Below are 18,326 nucleotides of genomic sequence, written 5' to 3'. Positions count from 1 at the left end.
AGTTTATTTAATTGACTTTAATTTGTTAAAAGTGCAAGACATTTTTATTAGACAATGATACACATTAAATTCTTATTACAATATCTACAGTTAATACCCAAAAGAATCAATAATCAACATATTTGTAAAAAAAAATACTACTACTTAACACTCAATAATAGAGAAAACAAAGAAATATTTACCATTTCAATTCAATTCAAAACAAATACATCCACAATAAAAACAAACAACTAACAATAATAAAGTAAAATTCCTTAAAATCCTTTTCCTTTGTCTTCTTCACTTTTTCTTCACCGTCTTCCTCTCCTTTTCCTTCTTCTTCGCCATCACCATCTAATCCAGCAACACACCCATTATCTTCTACTCTCTCTCCCACACTCACATTACTCACTTTCTACACCCCATTTCCTCAAAAATCAAACTTTACACTTTACATCATTCTTTTCATCCTTCAAATCTAAACCCAACAAGCTTCAGTGTTCATTACCCTTTTCAGCTTGCATGCTAAGAAAAGCAAGGAAGTGAAAAAGGAAGAAACTTTCCATCTGGGCCATGAGATTTGGTGTGTTCAATTGTTTAACATTCATCAGTTCTTAGCTTAAGCTTTTAATTTCAGCTGTTTTTATTTACTTAGATCTCTTTAACAATAAATTTCCTTTGTAGAAGCTTGAACCTTGAAGAGGGATTATGCATTCTTTCAAATGAACCGCTTTTTGTGTAGTTTGGGTCCCATATGTGCTTAAAGTTTCAATTTTTAGTACTCAAGTTCAGCTTTTTGCTTTTAATTTGCACAATAGTCAAAAGGGCTTTCATTTTGTAATCTCTTTATTCCTGTTTAAGTTATACATGAGTCTCAACACTGTCCAATTTCAAGATTCTCTGTCAAATTCATGGTGGTAACTTCCTAATTTGTGCTAGATTCTGAGATTTTCATGGTGGTAGCAGTGTGTGGTGGCTTGTTGAGTTTCTCAGCTCTGGACTAAGGTTCCAAACTTTGTACATTTTCTTCCACTTTTGATTCTATTTGGATATTTCTTGACATCATAGTTTACCTAATATTTGACTTCAATGTATGTGCTTTTTGCCTTTTAAGCTGTTTTCGTTGACAAAAACCTTAACTTATCTTATCTCTTTCACAGGTGTTTGGTGTAAATGTGAGTTTGGGAAATTGAACTCATCATAATATATCTTGGTCTGTTCTTCTAAGATTATATCGAAATGCTTCGATCGGAGTGTCTCGTTAGGTTAGCATTGTTGCTTTGTGTTTCATTTGGCTTCTTGTTACATCCTGCTGTAACAGATGTGATAGCATTGGGTTCCAAACTCTCTGTTGTTGATAATAATTTTTGGGTTTCCACCAATCGCGATTTCGCATTCGGGTTCTTTAACATTGCTGACGAACCTAACCAGTTTAGTGTCGGTATTCGTTTCAATTCAAAGTCTATTCCGTATAACCAACAGACACTTGTATGGATTGCTGGTGGTCATGTCAAAGTAAGCAACATGTCGTATTTCCAACTTACTCCACAAGGGGAGCTCGTCTTGTATGATTCCTTGCACGGAGTCACTGCGTGGACTAGTGGAACGGGAAACGGATCTGTTGTTTCGGCTTCTCTTAACGACGATGGAAATCTTGTTCTTGTAGACTCAAAACAAAACATGATTTGGCAAAGTTTTGATAATCCTTCTGATACACTACTCCCAGGACAGAGATTACATGTATCCAAGACACTTCGTGCTTCATCCAAGAACCTAGAGACTAGTCACTATAGTCTTTACTTGAATGCTTCTGGTCGGTTGCAGCTTCGATGGGACAGTAATGTTGTATACTGGACAGGTGAAAGCCATTCCTCTATTGCAAATGCAAATCTCACTGCATCCATCACATCCGATGGATCTCTTCAACTTCAAGACCAACATTCTAGAGCTGTTTGGAGTGTGTTTGGAGAAGACCACAACGATTCTGTGAGTTATCGGTTTCTTAGGCTAGATTTTGATGGCAATCTCCGGTTATATTCATGGATGGAAGATTCGCAGTCATGGAGATCGGTTTGGCAAGCTGTTGAGAATCAATGCAAGGTCTTTGCTACTTGTGTCGACCGTGGTGTCTGCATCTTCAATACTTCAGGTTCGGCTGAGTGCAGGTGCCCTTTCAAGACAAACGAAACTAACAAATGTTTGGTTCCGAGTGAACAGGATTGTACTATTGGTACCTCTATGCAACGGTACGAGAACATATATCTATATGGATATTACCCTCCTGATGATTCGATTGTCACAAGTAGTTTGCAGCAATGTGAGCAGTTGTGCCATAATGACTCCGAGTGTACAGTTGCAACATTTTCGAACATCGGTGGTCCAAAATGTTCGATAAAGAAAACAAAATACGTAACTGGCTATACAGATCCATCTCTAAGCTCAATATCATTTGTTAAGAGTTGCTTAGATCCATTTGCCGTATACCCAGATTCGGAAAAGTCGCCTCCATCAGAATCATCTCATCACAGGCTCTGTGTTCCTTGCTTGGTAGGAGCAGCCTCAGGAACATTTGTCATTGTTGGTTTTATCCAGCTGGGAATTGTTTTCTTCATATGTAGAAGAAAAAGTTCTACTATGAGAAGAGTCACACTAGCATTCACGCACCCGAATTCAAAAGGTTTGATGGTGTTATCCTTTGCAGAAATCAAGAGCATCACCGGAGATCTCAAGAATCAAGTCGGGCCAAATATGTTCAAGGGTGTGCTACCGAACAATCGTGTACTTGCAATCAAAGACCTGAATGCATCCATAGAAGAAAGGAAGTTCCGGACCGCTGTTATGAAGATAGGGAACATCCACCACAAGAACCTAATGAAGCTTGAAGGTTACTGTTGTGAGTTCAATCATCGGTATCTGGTCTACGAATATGCCAAGAATGGTTCGTTGGACAAGTATTTAGACGATTCTACTCTTTGCAAGAAGCTTACTTGGAGAACGAGAGTTGAAATATGCTCATCTGTTGCGAAAGCGATCTGTTATTTGCATTCGGGGTGTAGGGAGTTTATAAGCCACGGAAACTTGAAATGCGAGAATGTAATGTTAGACGAAAACTCAGTTGCTAAGGTGTCTGATTACGGATTCACAATAGTTGACGGCGAGGCTACATACTGCGGCTTTTCAGCAGAAAAAGACGTAGCAGACTTCGGCAAACTAGTGATAACCTTGTTAACCGGGTGTTGCGATCACGATCACGGACAAGTCTGCAAAAGGGCTTACAAAGAATGGCTGGAAGGAAGGATAACCAACGTGGTCGATAAAAGAATCGACGGTGGTGCTAATTCGGAGGAACTCGAACGTGCATTAAGAATCGCGTTCTGGTGCGTTCAAGTCGATGAACGGAAACGACCTTCGATGGAAGAGGTAGTGAGAGTACTAGATGGTACACTGAATGTTGATCCACCACCACCTCCATTTCATTTGGCATTTGATCCACAAGAGAATTGTTCAGAATCAGAAATAGAATCAGTGGTTTAGTAGTTGCCTTCAGAATGAACATGTATAGAATAGGACTGGACTAACATCTAGGGGAAAAATAGGCATGCCCTTTAATTTTTGTGCCTTAAAACTAAGGGCACTGATTGTAAAGTTTGAATACCATGTTCATTTGAGATTTATGGCATCTTTCTGATTTTAAATTTTAAGTCTTATTCTGAATATTGCAAACAAATTTAGTAACAAATTTGTGGTTTAAAATAAGATGGGGTAAGATAAGTAATGATATGTCTATCTTTTGTTAATTAAATGACATAACTCAAAAAGTTTGTATTATTAATTTGTTAACTGTTGGTACTGTTTTTCGAATTTAACCTACATACTATTTATTGGTAAAAAACAATAATTATGAATATTTTAGTGAAGAAATAATTAAGATAGTTTAAAATTGTATGTGAATAGAGTATTTTACATGATGGGCCCGTTTGGATCCAATGTAGATAGTAGACTAAAACAAAGTAAGAACATTTTCAATGGTGGTATTTTTTTTTGAATTCTCCAGTTGACATCAATATAATAATTAAATATTAAAACAATTTGTCATGTCATAGTAGAGTTGCATTGCAATGTAACTAGTAAAAATTTGTGGTACCCAATCAAATTAATTTATGAGGTAAAGTTGTGGGACCCATTAGAGTTACACCAATAAAATAAAAATTAAATAAATTATTTTGAGATGATATGGCTGGTGGGATCCATAAAGAACTAAAAAATGGATTGCACCCGAAGCTTAATTTTTGACCAAATTTCTATTTATAGTCCAAGATACGTAAAGACTTTTTTGGCATTTCATTTTTGATTAAAAATTTTTTAGATGAATTGGACTCCAAAATTTCACCAGACTCTTTTTAAATTTTTTACATGAATTGAACTTCAAAATTTCACCAAAATCAGGACAGATCTCAAGATTCAGAAAGCGCCTATAAAAATTTACAAATCATCTACTAAAAAATTCTTCACATTTGATCTTGAGTATGTTGGAGAGTTAGATTTTTTGTTTTTAAAAACTCAAAATAAAAAATAATAAATTATGATTACATACATGTACATACATAGCTCAATTTCAATTAAATAAACTTTAAAAAAATGTCTTAAAAAGGTTAAGTTAGGGGTGGGTGGGACCAAAGACTGAGAAGGAAAGTTACAGATGGAAAATATTATAAAATTATATTATGGTTGAAATTAACAATGCAAGATGCTCGTGGGACCAAAGGCTGAGAAGGAAAGTTTTAGACTGAAAATATTAAAATTATATTGTTGTGGTTGAGCTAGACAGGCAAGAAGCCCGTCTAGCTCAGTTGGTAGAGCGCAAGGCTCTTAACCTTGTGGTCGTGGGTTCGAGCCCCACGGTGGGAGTTTATTTTATTTTTTTTTGAAAAATTTGTGCCTTATTTCAACTGGAAAATTGAAGACAAGACGCGAACTTCTTGCGTTACACTGTTTGTATCGTACAATCTTTTATTTAACGTTTTTCTTTCAAAAATTACATACTTATCAATTAATTTTATGTTTTATACATAATTTATAAAATGAACAAAGTCTACACATAATTATATGAAAGCATTCTTAGTAAGTTTTTAAAATTGTAATAGAATTCTTAAATATTATTAGCATTTTCTGATTGATTTTTTTTAGATTGAATCAAAATTATTTGATAGTATAAAATAACTTTTTAATTAAAATATATATTCAATTTTGAAAAATATGAACACGTTTTTTTTTCTTCCAATAAGTTTGTTAATTATAATAAAATTTGAACAACATTTGTTAACATTAATTTAGATCCTTTGAGATTTAAGAAAAATCATTGATATAAAATCTCATATAAATGTTCAGATATGAGGTGAGTTACTTAATAATATAGGAGCGGTCATATATATATATATATATATATATATATATATATATATATATATATATATATATATATATATATATATATATATATATATATATATATATATATATATATGCTAATAATGTTAACAACATATTTATCTCAAACCTTACTATACTTCTCTTCTCACCACTCTTAAAAATGCTTGCTCAAATTTTTAGATATTTATATCAATTGTTTTTCGGAGTTAAGTGTAGTAAATTTTTTGAACTAGAGAGAAGTGTTATATACTGGGATTGTTGATTTTGGTAAATATAAAGTGTGTTCACGTAAAGAATACTTGTTTGAATAACTGATTTGAAGTTGGTCAGAAAGAGTCACAATGTGAGATTTATCTATTTAAATGAGTATGCTTTTTTGTTTGGAGTATGTCCTTATTTATATTGATTTCTTTAGTATGAAATGGGACAAGCGTTACGAACACAATTTAATTTACATGATGGGCCGTGATAATCGGATATTCAGTCATTATGGTATTAAGGAGACATGTTTAAGCATAATGACGTCATGTAGTAAATGGCCATAAAGGTGCATCTTGGATGACTCAAGCTTGGGGAGACCTATACGACCCCTATGCTTGTTGGAGGATCAAACTTGTTTCACGCATAGATCCGACTAAGCAGATGCCTTCCAATTCTAGGATGTATACAGTCCCTCAGGCATGAGGATTGAAGGGGCAAAGTGCTTAAAAATAAAGTTGTCGGGCTAATCAAACTATGTTAATTGATAAAGTTTCTATTTAGGTTCTCGCCGATTTCGAGATGTACACAGTCTCCCAAGCATGAGACGCAATGAGGCAAAATGCTTAAGGATCTGCCAAGCTAATGTAACTAAGTTAATAGACCAGGTTTCTAACTGGCTTCCCACCACATCTGCGATGTACGCACTCTCCTAAGCACGAGGCCCAATGACGTAAAGCGCTTAAGAATAAAGTTTCCGGACTAATACAACTACGTTAATAGACCATGCGTCTAATTAACTTCCCACCAGTTTCAACATGTACACATTCCCCAAGCATGAGGCCTGACGATTGAAGTGTTTAAGGATAAAGAAGTCAAGATATTCCAACTATGTTTGCCAACCAGGTTCTAATTAGGTTTCCGCCAACATTGGGATGTACACATCAATGAGGTGAAGTACTTAAGGGCGGTGTCGGCTGGACCGACCTGATCACGTTACTTCCGTCCGACTACGGATACGGTCATCTTGATTCTTTAATTTCTCATGTTATCACTCAAAGTTCTCTATTGTTAACAATCTCAGCATAAAGTTACAACAACATAAAGTTACACCCTTTCCTCAAGAAATCATAGACTTAATGGTTAATGGAATATGTTCTCTAATCCTCCTTCCCTTCTCACCAAGAACAACTTAGGTATGAAGTCGACGCCTGTCATGAGAACCTATGGTTTAGCTTTTCATTTATGTGGCCTCGTGGGATACCTGTATGCCCTAATGGGATATGTGTCTGTCGTTGGATCCTTGGACTTTGCACCTCGATAACTGTCTCAATGTCTCATGATTACTTTTATTAGGACACATAACGCGCCACATGTCATCTTTTCCCAATACTACTACGTTTTTAGCCTAATATCTAGGGGACCATTGACACCCCCAAAATCTTGCTTAAATAGTGGTTTCCCCCTTTTCTCAACCTCCTAACTTTTTCAGAAAATGTCTTCGACCCTCTTCCTCTTTCTTTGCTTACAAGTAGGGCTGGAAATAGGCCTGGCCGGTAACAGGGGCCTAGAGGCTAGTCTATACAGGCTCAGGCCAGATCACACTTTCTTTTTAAATAGAAAAGGCCTAGGATTTTTTATAAGCCTATTTAGTTAAAAAGGCTAGGCCTCAGGCCCCAGAAAAAGCCTTTTAATCCTATCAGGCTGGCCTATTTAAATAAATATGAATAATTTTTTTTATTATCATTATGTTATGTTTTGTACTTTGAATTAAAATACATAAATAAAACTTGGTTATCTTAAAGAACTTGTGAAAATAAGATGAAAACACCTGATGAACATTGTATTCATAAGTTCTCTTAAACAAATAGTCTCCCAAAACTTATGCTAATAGGTAAGTTTAAATAAGTCAATGCAAACAAATTTTTAGTCTCTTGGCCTTTTAGTTAGTTAGTCTATTTAAACATTATTTTAATGGCTTATTTACATATGTCTAAAATAAATAGGCTTTCATGTAAACTAACAGGTTAACCAAGCCTTCAAAAAAGTCAGACTCAGGTAAAGCTCGATAAGCCCCTAATCATGAATGTCGTTCTGGGATGTGTGCATAACATAAAACATGTTGAAGAATAGTCAGGGAGAAGGTTTCTAAGACATATGCTTGGGCCAAAATTGAAACGCTTTCATGAAGGCCAAGGAGCCCAGATGAATTTGAGATGGTGAAACTCTTATGTGATTCAATATGCCTACCTAAAATTCGGACAAAGGTAGACGCACACCTATTCTGGTGAACAGACACACTTAAAATGGAACTGAACACCCATCAAAGGAACTACATATCCTTTTTTGTAAGTTCACAGGGAAGACCAACCAATATCAAGAATAGCTGACTTTAATACTGGTCACACATATAGCCATCTTAGTACTTAAACCCGAAGGGGTCCCCACTATTTATGCAGCCACCCAATTGTATTTAATTGCCACAGTCAACTCTACCAACGTTGCCCTGTTCTAAGAAAACTCATTAACCTTAAAATGCTCGACAGGTTTGAGACAAGAGACAAAATCGGATCGACCCTTGTCCTCCATATGGTCCTTAATTTCAGCATCACTGGGGTCTCAATTGTAGGTTCTCTAGAAAACCTGAATGTAATCTCCATCAAGTTCTCTCTTAAAATCTAGCAGTTAGTATTTTCAAAGCTGACAAAGCAGGAGAAGTTGAAACTTCTGCTACATGAGGAATAAAAGTGCATAGAAGTATCCACATGATCCTCCTTATCATCATCATCATAAGATAAGAAGGCATAAAAAAATAAACTCTAGAGGAAGTTCCCTCATCCTTGGAGCCCACTGAAAGCCTTTTCGAATCAGAATCATCAATGAAAGGTATAATATCAAGGCTCAAAAATAGTAGACAAAAGGGAAGGGTTCGAGCCAGGAGATACTCCCGCTCTCACAACAAAATAGGCATCACTCTTAGAATAGCTAGCTATGCGGATATGACCATCACTGATTTTGATCAAAGTACAAAAAGTGTTGAAGGTAAAAGATTAAGGTAAATGGAGGGGGTGTATTTGGTAAGTCGAAGCTGATAACAACAAATACAATAGCTAAAGCTGGAGTTTTTAAGCGAAGAACCGCAGTTTTTCTGATAAATACTTTTAGAAAGGAAGAGAGGAAGACACTTGCAAATAGAAGCGCATTTGCAAAGGACTATGAATTTCAAGGATTGCAAAAGTTTCATCGGTACTCATCAGTCCATATATAGGCAAATGTAAGCAACAAACCAGATGAGCTGTATGGAGAAATTACGAAATCAACGTCAAAATTTCCCTTGAAAAACGTAAACAAACTTGAGTGCGCTATAAGTAGTGCCATGCCCTAGATAGTCAGTTCAATCCACACGTTAGAAAGAAGCAACGAAACATTTCAATGATTAACTAAAAAAAATTCAAAATTTCAACCATTATAATTCTTATAAAAAGTGTTCTTAAATATTAAAAATAAATAAAGAGGAAATTCACACTATATTTTCCTGAAATAGCATTTTCCTCTAAATTTAAAAGTCAAAAAGTTGAAATACACCACACCACGGAAACTGGTGGAGACCTAATTGCAATTTTATTTTGTTTTACTAATAAATAAATAAGCAACAATATGAAAATCATTATTATCAACTAGCATTCAAACGGGCACTCCCGTGCCCGTTGGTCCGCTTTTTTAATGCGCACAGCGTCAACATATAAATGAATATTTTTTTGTGTAAATTTTGTGATATGCACTCCCATGTTGGTCTCTCAACTCTTTTTATCGTGCACACATAAAAAGTATAAATATCTCTCTCCCTCCTTCCCTCCAGATATCTAATAAAAAATAATTCCTTCGAATTGTGAGCATGACCGTCTTTGAGGGGTAGCAGTGCAGATTCGCACATGATTCAAAATTTGTCATATTTTAACTATAATTAAATATGTCCTCATTAAATTTTCCGTGCCCGTTTGTGCGTTTTTTTTAATTCGCTCACGCGTCTAAATATAAATGAATATTTTTTGTGTAAATTTTGTGATATGCACTTTCGAGAACACATGTAATTTTATATTGCGCACATGCGTTAAAATATTAACGGTTAATTTTTTAGTTAATTTTAATTTTAATTATTTGTGTAATTTAAATTAATTTATTAATGTAGTAATCAAAATTAAAAAAATCTCCCCCCTCTCCTCCCCCTCCCTCTCATGCTAGCAAACAATTTGTAAAAAGAAAATTTTAAAACCCTTTACTCTCTTTATTATTTTTAACAACGTTTGAACTTATTCTTATTGTTATTTATTATTAAAAAGAAAATTTAATGAATACATAAATAAATATCACATGTTTTATCAATTAAATACTTTAAATTTAAATTAAATAAAAAGTATCGTATATAATTTTACACTATGCGCAATACAAAAAGCAGACAAACGGATTAAGTTCAAAATGTGTGTTTATTAAAAAGAAATTAATCCAATAAACCCTTTCCTGAATTAAAACGAGACCCAATGTAAAGAAATAAGTTCTACTTGTGACAGTGACACCCTCTTATGTCTCTTGAATATAAATATGATACAAAACACATAATTCCAAGTGTAAGCAAATAAATTGATTGTATCTTACAATGTTTAATTTTTGTACAATGATCTTTGGTACAAACTCAATATCAATAATACAAATAATTTTTTTTTAAAAAAAAGTCAAAAAATAATTTGAATTTAGAATTGGCCAAAATCTAAATAAATAATTTACTTGTGTTATAGTAGTGAGGAGAAGAAAGCCACCGAGACATGCGATCATTGAAGAGAAAAAAATTCTAACTATATTGTATCATCTTTCTCTTTTAAAAACAAAAAACAAAACTACTGCAGTTTTTTCATGCAGTTACTATGTAGTTTCATGTGTATTTATATGAGAGAGAGGCAAACAGATGCATACGCAAAAATTTCAAAATATTTCCCTATGTTACCCTATTGTTATATAATGAAAGTTGTGTGTTAGTAGTTGCACAAAATGAAGTAGTTTATTTAGAAGAATGGGTAAAATACTATGAGCGGGTTTTACCTCCGGTTGTTGTGTTATGCTTTTTTAAACTGTAACTGCTCAACTTCCGTTTAATCATTTATTATTTTAAAATAAATTAGAGAATAAAATTTGAAATAATTGACAATGGAAGGGTAATTTTGGAAGGAAAAAAGGTCAGCCCAAACACCTCTATCCCCTTTATATAGAAGTTATAGATATATAGTTATAGATATACAGAAAAAAAATAATATTTTAACCATGTCTCTAGCCATTTAGTTTCTTGACTACTTTTTTTAAAGGCCATAAAACTAGAATATTGGTTTTTTTTTTTCTTCTTTCAAATGAAATATTTTTAAATATACTTAAATTTTTTTTTTATAAATAAAAAACCCTACATGTTCATAGATAAAATTGGTTTTGATGTTTGATAAAAAAACCAGAAAATATTTTATTTATTTATATTTGATTACAAAAGTTTGTTTGCTTAAAAAAAAAACTAATAAGAAAGTATATTCTTTGGTAGAAGAATATTTGTTTTCTCAACAAACTAATAAGAAAGTATATTCTTTACTAAAAATAGGGTTACTCACCTTATATATATTCACTTCAACTGATTCATAGAGGTTAAGTTTTGGTTCATAGAGGTTAAGTTTTTGGTGAATTTTCAATTCATAAAGTGAAAAAGGTACATCTTCATCACAATTATTTATTATTTTGTTTTTAAATTTTTGATATATTATTTCAAAAATCAGGTTATATTGCTTGGAGTTTTTATGATGACTTCAATTCAAACTCCTCCTCCTTCAAAGAAATCTCAAGACAATAAGAATTTACAGCAAAACAAATTAACAAGTTCTTGTGAGGATGTTACTTCTTCGCCAAGTTTCGAAATTCAACAAAGTGTCAAGAGTATAGAACAAAAGGTGAAGAACATTGAAGAGGAAGTTATTGAAGAAAACATTAATTCAGATGGTTTCACTACACCAAAGGCTAAAAGATTTAGAATACCAAGAATCTTAGATAATTGTCCCCCAGCTCCAAAGAGAGGTATGGTAAAAAGGGATTGATATGCTTATGGTTTTATTCAAAGTTTTTGCTTCATCTAGAATGAATTTATTCTTATATGCACCAATAATTGTTTCAACATAATGCTTGTAATTTAATTTTAATAGTTTATTAATTTGATTAATTAAATTTGTTTTAGAGGTGACAATAACTTTTAAGATGTAGATCCTTTTCTATTTTTAGATTCTGGAATTAGTAATTTATTGTTAGACATATTTATTTTAATTCATAAATGTTGAACTACTTCCTCAATGATCTCATATCAGCCACACTATAAAGAATTTAGGGATTTAAAACAATATTTTGGCTTTTGTGTTTTTTTTTTTTTTACTTTTCTATTCAATTTTTTAAATTTTAAAATAGGGCATCTTTTATTTAAAATATTCTAAAACTCTTTTTTTAATACAATAACCTTATTATTGATATATTGAGAATTTTTAAAAGTAATATAAATTTTAACATAATGCTTTAAATTTAATTTTGAGAAATTATGGGTTTGATTAATTAGGTTTGTTTAGAGGTGACAATGTCTTAAAAAAAAGTGGTACTTTTAATATAGATAGGACTATTTTTAATATGCAATTAGTAATTTAATTGTAAGCTTTTTTTTTTTAATTCATAAACTTTTTTGTTTTTCCTTTTATTTGTTAGTTTGAGTGAAGTGCAATCAAATATAAATTTATTAGTCCGTAAAAAAACTAATATGAATTTAATTAATAACTATAAAACTTGTTAAAATTAATTCTTCAATAGTCTTATCTAAGCCAAACTAAAAATTGACGGATTCTAACCTGGAAAAAGTCTGATTAGATAAATTATAGAAAATTTAGATGTACACATTTTTTTCTCTGAAAAACTGTATATTTGAAACAAAATTCTAAACATTATTTTTAAAAAAATGCTTCTTTACTTGGTAAAACATGTGTGTTATATGTTGAAACTAAAAATATAGTTGAACTCATAACTGTTATACAATTGCAATTTTATTTTGTTTTAACAAGTAAACTAGTAAAAGACCCGTGCGTTCGCATGAGTCGCGCAAAGTCGATATAAATATTAAATAAATATTATATAATTATGATTAAAAAGTATATTTAAAAATATATATGAATTAAGAGAAAAAATGTTCTAAATGATTATTGTGATATAAATATTAATTTAATTTATTAGGTTGTAGTTATCAGGATATATATAAAAATAATGTTGAAAATATATATCAGTATATTGTATAGTACACTTCACATAGACACATAATTGTATAAACAATTAACTTTTTCACATTCATAAAAGGTACAATGTCTGTTTATCTGCCACGCGTTGTACAAATGGTTTTGCAGGGCGGGGGCAAGACTTTATAACCCGTGTGTTTATTAATACAAATATTTATAACTTATTTTCGTTTATAAAAATAATTATACCCATAAATAATTGTAACTTTAAAAATTTAAACAAATCTACTAATATCAAAGTAAAACTCTACTTGTAGATCTATATGAACCATTACAATATCAACACAACCAATAAACATTGTTCAAAACAAACTATCAAATAAAATATAATCTCAAACTTCTATCTATTATTGTGCTTAAAATAAGAACTGTTGCACTAAATTTCTTGTCTAAAACAGTAAAAAAAATACTTCTTTAAATATGTATTCAACTTGAACAAACCTAAAAAAATAAACCAAAACTACATAAAGAGGTCTAAAAGGATCTTTCTCTACATCTAATGATCTAACAACCATTGAAGTAGACAACGGGTGACATTTGTCCATATATAAGCGTTTTAACATTTTTGTATATAGCATTCTTGATGTACAAATATTCCTTTGTCCAAATGTTCAATTTGCAAACCTAGACATAATTTTGTCTTTTCTAGGTCCTTCATCTCAAAATCTTTCTTTATACAATTCATAGCTTTTTGAAGTTCTTCAGGAGTTCCAATAATATTTAGGTCATCCACATAGACAACTATTATTGCAAATTCTTTTCCTGATCTTTTTATAAAAATATAAGGACAAATTGAGTTATTCGTATATCTTTCTCTAAGCAAATATTCACTGAGATGATTATACTATATTTGTCTAGATTGTTTTAGCCCATAAAGAGACTTGTTCAATATGATGGAGTAGCTTTCTCGAGATTCGGAGTTGTATGCATCTGGTATATTTAACCCTTTAGGGAGTTTCATGTAAATTTCACTACAATAGAACCATACAGATAAGCTGTTACAACATCCATCATGTGCAAATTAAGCCCTTCATGTGCTGCAAGGCCTATTAGATATCAAAAAGTGCTTGCATCCATTACAGGTGAATATGTCTCGTCAAAACAAATTTCAGGTCTTTGCGAAAATCTTTGAGCGACAAGTCGAGCTTTGTATCTCACAATTTCATTATTTTCATTTCGTTTACATAAGAAAACCCATTTGTATCCAATTGGCTTCACACCTTGAGGTGTTCGGACTACAGGTCCAAAAACTAGTCTTTTGTAGAGTGGGTTTAATTCTGCTTCAATTGCATCTTTCTATTTTGACCAGTCCTCACTTTGTCGACAAATTTTGATAGACGTTGGTTCCTAATCCTCTTTTCCATTTATCTCATGTAATGCTATATTGTATGAAAAAACATCATAAATGTCGACTTTGTTTCTATTCCATTGTGTTCCATTTTGAACATAATTTATCGAGATCTCTTTATTTTCATGAGTTTCAGTTACCTGATCAATCTCTTCTAGAGATGAAATGTTTATTATGTCTAAGGTTCTTTTAGATTTTATATATCCTCACTTGGGCCATCTTTATTCTTAATTCCATTTCTTGTTCAAGGATTTTTATTTTTCGAACCGATTGATTTGCCATGCTTCAGGCGTGGTTGAGACTCATTGGATTGTCCAACAGAGATATCAATTTTTATTGGAGCATTACAACTAGTATATATGATTAAGTCAAACCTTTTGGATCAGTGAATGCATTTGATAATTGATTTGCTAAGTTTTCCAACTGAATTATCTTTTGACCTTTTAGTTCACATTATTTTATTCGAGGATTAAGATCAGATAATGATAATTCGTTCCAACTGATATCTTTTTCCAGCTTCTTATTCTCTCACCCTAATGCTGGAAAATTTGATTAATCAAAATGACAATCAACAAAACGAGCAGTGCATAAATCTCCTGTTGTTGGTTCAAGATACTTTACATTAGATGGAGAATCATATCCAATATATATTCTCATCCTCCTTCGAGGACCCAACTTATTGTGTCATGGTAGATTAATTGGAACATACATCGCAGTTCCAAAAATTTCTTAAATGGGAAATATTAGGTTATTTACCAAAAACTAATTGTAAAGAGGAAGATGTGTGATAACTTATTGGCATGATGTGAGTCAATGTTGCAACATGCAAAATTGCATGTCCCTAAGCAGAAACTGGGAGTTTGCATCACATAATAAGTGGTTTTGCAATTAATTTTATTTGTTTAGTAAATGATTCTGCAAGTCCATTTTGTGTATGAGCATGTGCTACTGTGTGTTCAATGTCAATTTTAATAGACATACAATACTCATTAAATGTTTGAGATTATGCGGCATTATCAAGACATATTTTCTTGATAGGATAATCAGGGAAATGAGCTCTTATTTGAATCTGTTGAGTTAGAAATCTCGCAAACGCCTAGTTCCGATTTGACAACAAACAAACATGTGATCATCTAATTGATGCATCAATTAAAACCATAAAATATCTAAATTATCCACATGATGGGTGTATTGGCCCACAAATATCACCATGTATACGCTCTAAAAAACTGATAGATTCATTTCCAGTTTTTGTTGGTGATGGCTGAATTATCAACTTTTCTTGCGAGCAAGAGCTGCATGAGAACTTATTTGATTGAATAATTTTCCTACTCATTAATTGATGACCGCATGAATTTTCAATTATTTTTCCCATCATTATTTAACTTGAATGGCCCAAACGGTCATGCCAAATTAGAAACTTATCATTATTTATAAACTTAAGGTTTACAGTTATATGTGCTTCAGTTGTACTAATACAAGTGTAGTACAAACATAGAGATAAATCCGGAAGCTTTTCCATTATACATTTTGTGATCGAATTGTGTTTTGTAATTATTAAAGTGAACTTTTATAAAATTATACATTATTTTATTTTTTTATAATATAATAATCATTATTTTTCTTGATTGGTATGAAATGATGAAAACCTCTTATTAAAATTTAAACAAAAAGGTAGTAATGTTTTGCACTTAAACTTTTAGAGGGTCGGTCCCACATTTTTTCTGTGTGCAGTACACATCAGAATAACAGTACTTATTTATTTGTACACATGCTAGAATATCTCATTTATGCATCTGATTATAATTCAACAGGTTTACAAAAACCACCATAGTCCCATTCCATTGTGGCATCATCCTAGATGTCACCTTTATCAAAATAGAGTGGGTGGAAAGAAAGAAGCTTCATCTCCATGGAGAAAGGTAGTATTGAACAATTGGTTCCTGACATATCCCATGACGTCCTCTTATCTTAATCCATTTTCATTTTTGCTTCTACTCAATTATTATCACTATTCCCATACAATTTCCACCAATATATATTCAGACACAATTTCATAATTTTACAACTCAACTAATAATATCTTAACTTTTCTTCTTAGCAACAACATTTGAATATTCATTTCCTCTGTTTTCTTTCACCTGAAACTCTCAATAGTTACAACAATGTTTCATCTTGAAGATCTTCTTCCTTATCTCTTACCTATTCTCTTATTAAACCTTCCCATAATACTCTTTTTCTTAACAAAACCAAACAAGAAAGTATCTTCAACCACCATCCCAAAATCATACCCTCTTATCGGCTCCTACTTATCTTTCAGAAAAAACCTTCACCGCCGTATCCAATGGCTCTCCGACATAGTCCAAATCTCCCCCTCCGCCACATTCCAACTCGACGGCACCTTAGGCAAACGCCAAATCATCACCGGAAACCCATCCACCGTCCAACACATTCTCAAAAACCAATTCTCCAACTACCAAAAAGGCACATCCTTCACAAACACCCTCTCCGATTTCCTAGGTACCGGAATCTTCAACACCAACGGCCAAAACTGGAAGTTCCAACGACAAGTCGCAAGCCACGAATTCAACACCAAATCAATCCGTAACTTCGTCGAACACATCGTCGACACAGAACTCACCCACCGTTTAATCCCAATCCTCACTTCATCCACCCAAACAAACCAAATCCTCGACTTCCAAGACATTCTCCAACGTTTCACTTTCGACAACATCTGCAATATTGCCTTTGGTCACGATCCAGAGTATCTTACACTCTCAACCAACAGATCAAAATTCGCAGAAGCATACGAAGACGCAAACGAAATAAGCAGTAAACGTTTCCGTTTACCGCTACCAATCATATGGAAAATCAAAAGATACTTCAATATAGGTTCGGAGAAGCGTCTCAAGGAAGCAGTAACAGAAGTACGAGGTTTCGCGAAAAAGCTAATACGAGAGAAAAAACGAGAGTTAGAAGAGAAATCATCGCTTGAAACAGAAGATATGTTATCGCGGTTCTTAAGTTCAGGCCATTCAGATGAGGATTTTGTTGCTGATATTGTAATAAGTTTTATTTTAGCAGGTAAGGATACAACTTCAGCTGCATTGACTTGGTTCTTCTGGCTATTATGGAAGAATCCGCGTGTTGAGGAAGAGATTGTGAAGGAAGTGAATGAAAAATCTGAAAGTTTGGTTTATGATGAAGTGAAGGAAATGGTTTATACTCACGCTGCATTGAGCGAGAGTATGAGATTGTATCCACCGGTGCCGTTGGATAGTAAGGAGGCGATAAACGACGATGTTTTACCGGATGGGAGGGTTGTGAAAAAGGGGACAATTGTGACTTATCATGTGTATGCAATGGGGAGGATGAAGAGTTTGTGGGGGGATGATTGGGCTGAGTTTAGGCCGGAGAGGTGGTTGGAAAAGGATGAGGTGAATGGGAAGTGGGTTTTTGTGGGGAGAGATTCGTATTCTTATCCGGTTTTTCAGGCCGGGCCGAGGATTTGTTTGGGGAAGGAAATGGCTTTTATGCAAATGAAGAGGGTTGTTGCGGGGATTGTTGGGAAGTTTAAGGTTGTTCCGGAGATGCATTTGGCTGAAGAACCGGGTTTTATTTCTTTTTTGAGTTCGCAGATGGAGGGTGGGTTTCCTGTCACAATTCAGAAGAGGGTTTCTTCTTGATTAAATCATGAGAGCATTCACATTAGTTATTACTAATTGGTTATATAGAATGTTTTGTTTTGTCTGTGTGTCCATAATAAATGCTATATGTTGTAAAATTCAATAAAACTTTGTATAAATTTTCTACTAAATATAGTTTTTGGGAAACAACAAATTAAAATCATAATACCAAAATACAACTTTACTTTACATAGCTGAAGTATGATAATCATGAAAAAAATTCAAATAACCAGGTTTAAAAAAAAAATTATCCAAAAAACTAAGTTTTGGGGAAAATTACCTGTATAACCAGTTTTGAGAGATGGCCTACACATAGGAGCCACCTCCCGTGGCGCC

At 33.0% G+C, this 18,326-nt stretch overlaps 2 protein-coding genes and 1 non-coding gene across 6 annotated transcripts; all 3 read left to right on the top strand.

Annotated features, from left to right (window-relative positions):
• The first annotated feature begins 220 nt into the window (after positions 1-220).
• LOC131610358 (G-type lectin S-receptor-like serine/threonine-protein kinase SD3-1) lies at positions 221-3,638 on the top strand. 4 transcript variants are annotated; one of them, XM_058882278.1, is made up of 3 exons: positions 221-562; positions 919-984; positions 1,140-3,638. In XM_058882278.1, exon 3 carries the CDS (start codon positions 1,219-1,221, stop codon positions 3,511-3,513), a length of 2,295 nt encoding a protein of 764 aa, XP_058738261.1. In that variant the 5' UTR covers positions 221-562; positions 919-984; positions 1,140-1,218; the 3' UTR covers positions 3,514-3,638. The 4 variants fall into 4 exon arrangements, with proteins under 4 accessions (XP_058738261.1, XP_058738260.1, XP_058738262.1 ...); XM_058882277.1 differs by having other exon boundaries at positions 664-984; XM_058882279.1 differs by lacking the exon at positions 919-984.
• A 1,176-nt stretch (positions 3,639-4,814) lies between these two features.
• On the top strand, positions 4,815-4,887 carry TRNAK-CUU (transfer RNA lysine (anticodon CUU)). Its single transcript has one exon. It is a non-coding gene; the product is annotated as a tRNA-Lys (tRNA).
• Positions 4,888-16,150: 11,263 nt separating this feature from the next.
• LOC131610357 (cytochrome P450 94A1) lies at positions 16,151-18,121 on the top strand. Its single transcript, XM_058882275.1, has one exon. The coding sequence runs from the start codon at positions 16,470-16,472 to the stop codon at positions 17,988-17,990; it is 1,521 nt and encodes a 506-aa protein (XP_058738258.1). The 5' UTR covers positions 16,151-16,469; the 3' UTR covers positions 17,991-18,121.
• Positions 18,122-18,326: the final 205 nt, after the last annotated feature.

Source organism: Vicia villosa, linkage group LG6 (assembly GCF_029867415.1).
Source record: "Vicia villosa cultivar HV-30 ecotype Madison, WI linkage group LG6, Vvil1.0, whole genome shotgun sequence".
NCBI classification, from domain to species: Eukaryota; Viridiplantae; Streptophyta; class Magnoliopsida; order Fabales; family Fabaceae; genus Vicia; species Vicia villosa.
Note: the sequence above shows the minus strand (reverse complement) of the source record. Positions and strands in the feature narration are given on the sequence as shown.

Coding starts and splice junctions, on each gene's coding strand:
- LOC131610358 (XM_058882279.1), top strand. CDS start 1,219: ATGCTTCGATCGGAGTGTCTCGTTAGGTTAGCATTGTTGCTTTGTGTT.
- LOC131610357 (XM_058882275.1), top strand. CDS start 16,470: ATGTTTCATCTTGAAGATCTTCTTCCTTATCTCTTACCTATTCTCTTA.